At 40.4% G+C, this 2,094-nt stretch overlaps 1 protein-coding gene across 16 annotated transcripts in view; it reads left to right on the forward strand.

Annotated features, from left to right (window-relative positions):
- lrrc7 (leucine rich repeat containing 7) overlaps window positions 1-2,094 on the forward strand; it is a 153,715-nt gene that overhangs the window by 90,303 nt on the left and 61,318 nt on the right. For all 16 annotated transcript variants that reach the window (XM_017304404.1, XM_017304403.1, XM_008406230.2 and 13 more), the window contains one exon: window positions 1,705-1,907. In XM_017304404.1, coding sequence (XP_017159893.1) covers window positions 1,719-1,907 — 189 coding nt within the window. In that variant the 5' untranslated portion in view covers window positions 1,705-1,718. The remainder of the gene's footprint in view (window positions 1-1,704; window positions 1,908-2,094) is intronic.

The following is a 2,094-nucleotide window of genomic DNA, read 5'->3' on the forward strand; positions in this document are numbered from 1 at the left end:
CTACTACTACTACTATTACTACTGCTACTACTACTACTACTACTTCTTCTACTACTACTACTACTACTTCTTTTTTTTCTTCTTCTTCTTCTTCTTCACGTCTGATGATTGAAAAACTAAATCGCGGCGGCGTGTGGACGCGGTCTGACCATTGTTCTCTTCAGAAGATCCGGCAACAGAACCGTTTGGGTCCCGTTTTGGGCGTGAAGCGATAAATCCTGGCGATGAATCCCCACTGGAGGTTGTTAATATGCACGCTTAGCCTACTTCTGCCATTCAGCCAGCAGCTTTTCAAAAACAGTTGTGGAACAGAGTGATGTCACAGAATCACAAAAGATCTATTTTAATTATATCTCTGGTCTAATTATACGGCTTGTTGCATGAAAGGAGCGATTGTGTGCGTCTGTCGAGGAGTCGAGYCTCAGCCTGCTTTGAGCCGGCTGGTTTGCGGCGGTTTTCTCTGTCATGCATCTGTTTCCCAGTTTTACATCTCATTTCAAATCCATTTTGATTTCACAGCCCTGAAGGCTGAGTCCACTTTGTTCCCTCTGTTAAAGCTGCAGTGAGTACATATTTATTAAAACTGTCACCATGTTGAGGTAAAACGGTGTGAGAAAGAAACTCTGCGACAAAATCAAGCCGCAGTTTGCTAAAATGCAACGGAGGAAGGTCTCAGCGCTGTCAATCAGGCTTGTGTACGCGCTGCTAAGTGTATTAATGGTGGAGAAACAACTGACTCTTCCAGGAAAACATCATCAGCGGCTACGCTAACTAGCGTCAGCATTCACAGCAGGTTATGTTGTCATGAGCCAGCTGTAGCTTAGCAAAGAATAAGTGAGAGTGTGAGAGTGATTGACAGCGCTAAGACCCGCCTCCTGTCTCCGATTGGTTATATACTAGAGCGCGATTCTTTTCACAGATTTTCCGTCTCATGCAAAGTGACAGTTTCAACATATATGTAACAAGTAAGTTTTTATGAAAGTTACATACTGCAGCTTTAAAGGAAAAGTCAGAAATCGTACGACCAAAGTTTTGCTGAGTTGTTCAAATCCAGTTTCCTGTTAGTGTTGAAGATAGTATTTGTATTTGGGGGGTTTTTTTATATTAAAAATGTCTTTAAAATCTTTATCCTGTTAACACCAGAGTCAGTTGATAACCAGTTAATTTTTTTAAAAAGTTCTTGTTCCACTGGCAGATTATTTCACTTGTAATAAAACATTTTTTTCGTGTCATGAGTGAAATTATCTCCCAGTGTAACTGGAACGTCTTCATCCGCATTAAGGAATTATTTACTTAAAAACAAAATTTCTTAAATTTAGACGAAAAATTACATGTAAGTTAGTTTTGTCTTATTTCACTAAAATGTTTTCTCTAGAAACTAAACCAAAATCACTTGGTAAGATTTTGTGTTTTTGCAGTGCACTGTTACTAAGAGTGAATCCCAGACTATTAGAACCAAGACAGAGTCCCAATTTTTGATAATAATGTTTTTAATGTGAGAATTTGCAAAGATTTGTTTTTCATTTTACAGTCAAAGTGTTGCGTTTTAGTTTCTGTTCTCACTCATCAAAAACACGTCAGTCTGAATTAATGCAGCTCAAACAACTCGTGGCTTTTAGCACCAGCTCAACATTTTTTATGATTCTCTTTTGGAATAAATGTGTAAAATTGAACATCTCCCACCTCTTGTTGTTGTTTTTACAGTGCAGTGTCTGGAGATGACCACCAAGCGGAAGCTGATTGGCCGGCTGGTGCCGTGCCGCTGTTTCCGTGGTGAGGAGGAAGTGATCTCAGTGCTGGACTACTCTCACTGCAGCCTTCAGCAGGTCCCGAAGGAAATATTCAGCTTCGAGAGAACCTTAGAGGAGCTCTACCTGGACGCCAACCAGATCGAAGAACTACCCAAGGTGAGCTCACCTGGCCACATGGTCACCTGGTCGCTTGCTCACCTGATCACTTGATCACCTGGTCACCTGACCACCTGCTCACACTGCAAAAACTGAAATCTTAGTAAGATTAAATATCTTAAATTAAGGAGATTTTTCTTGTTTTCTTTCTGACAAGATAATTTTTCTCACCAAGAGGGATTTATGT

This window comes from Poecilia reticulata, linkage group LG4 (genome assembly GCF_000633615.1).
Source record: "Poecilia reticulata strain Guanapo linkage group LG4, Guppy_female_1.0+MT, whole genome shotgun sequence".
NCBI lineage: Eukaryota > Metazoa > Chordata > Actinopteri > Cyprinodontiformes > Poeciliidae > Poecilia > Poecilia reticulata.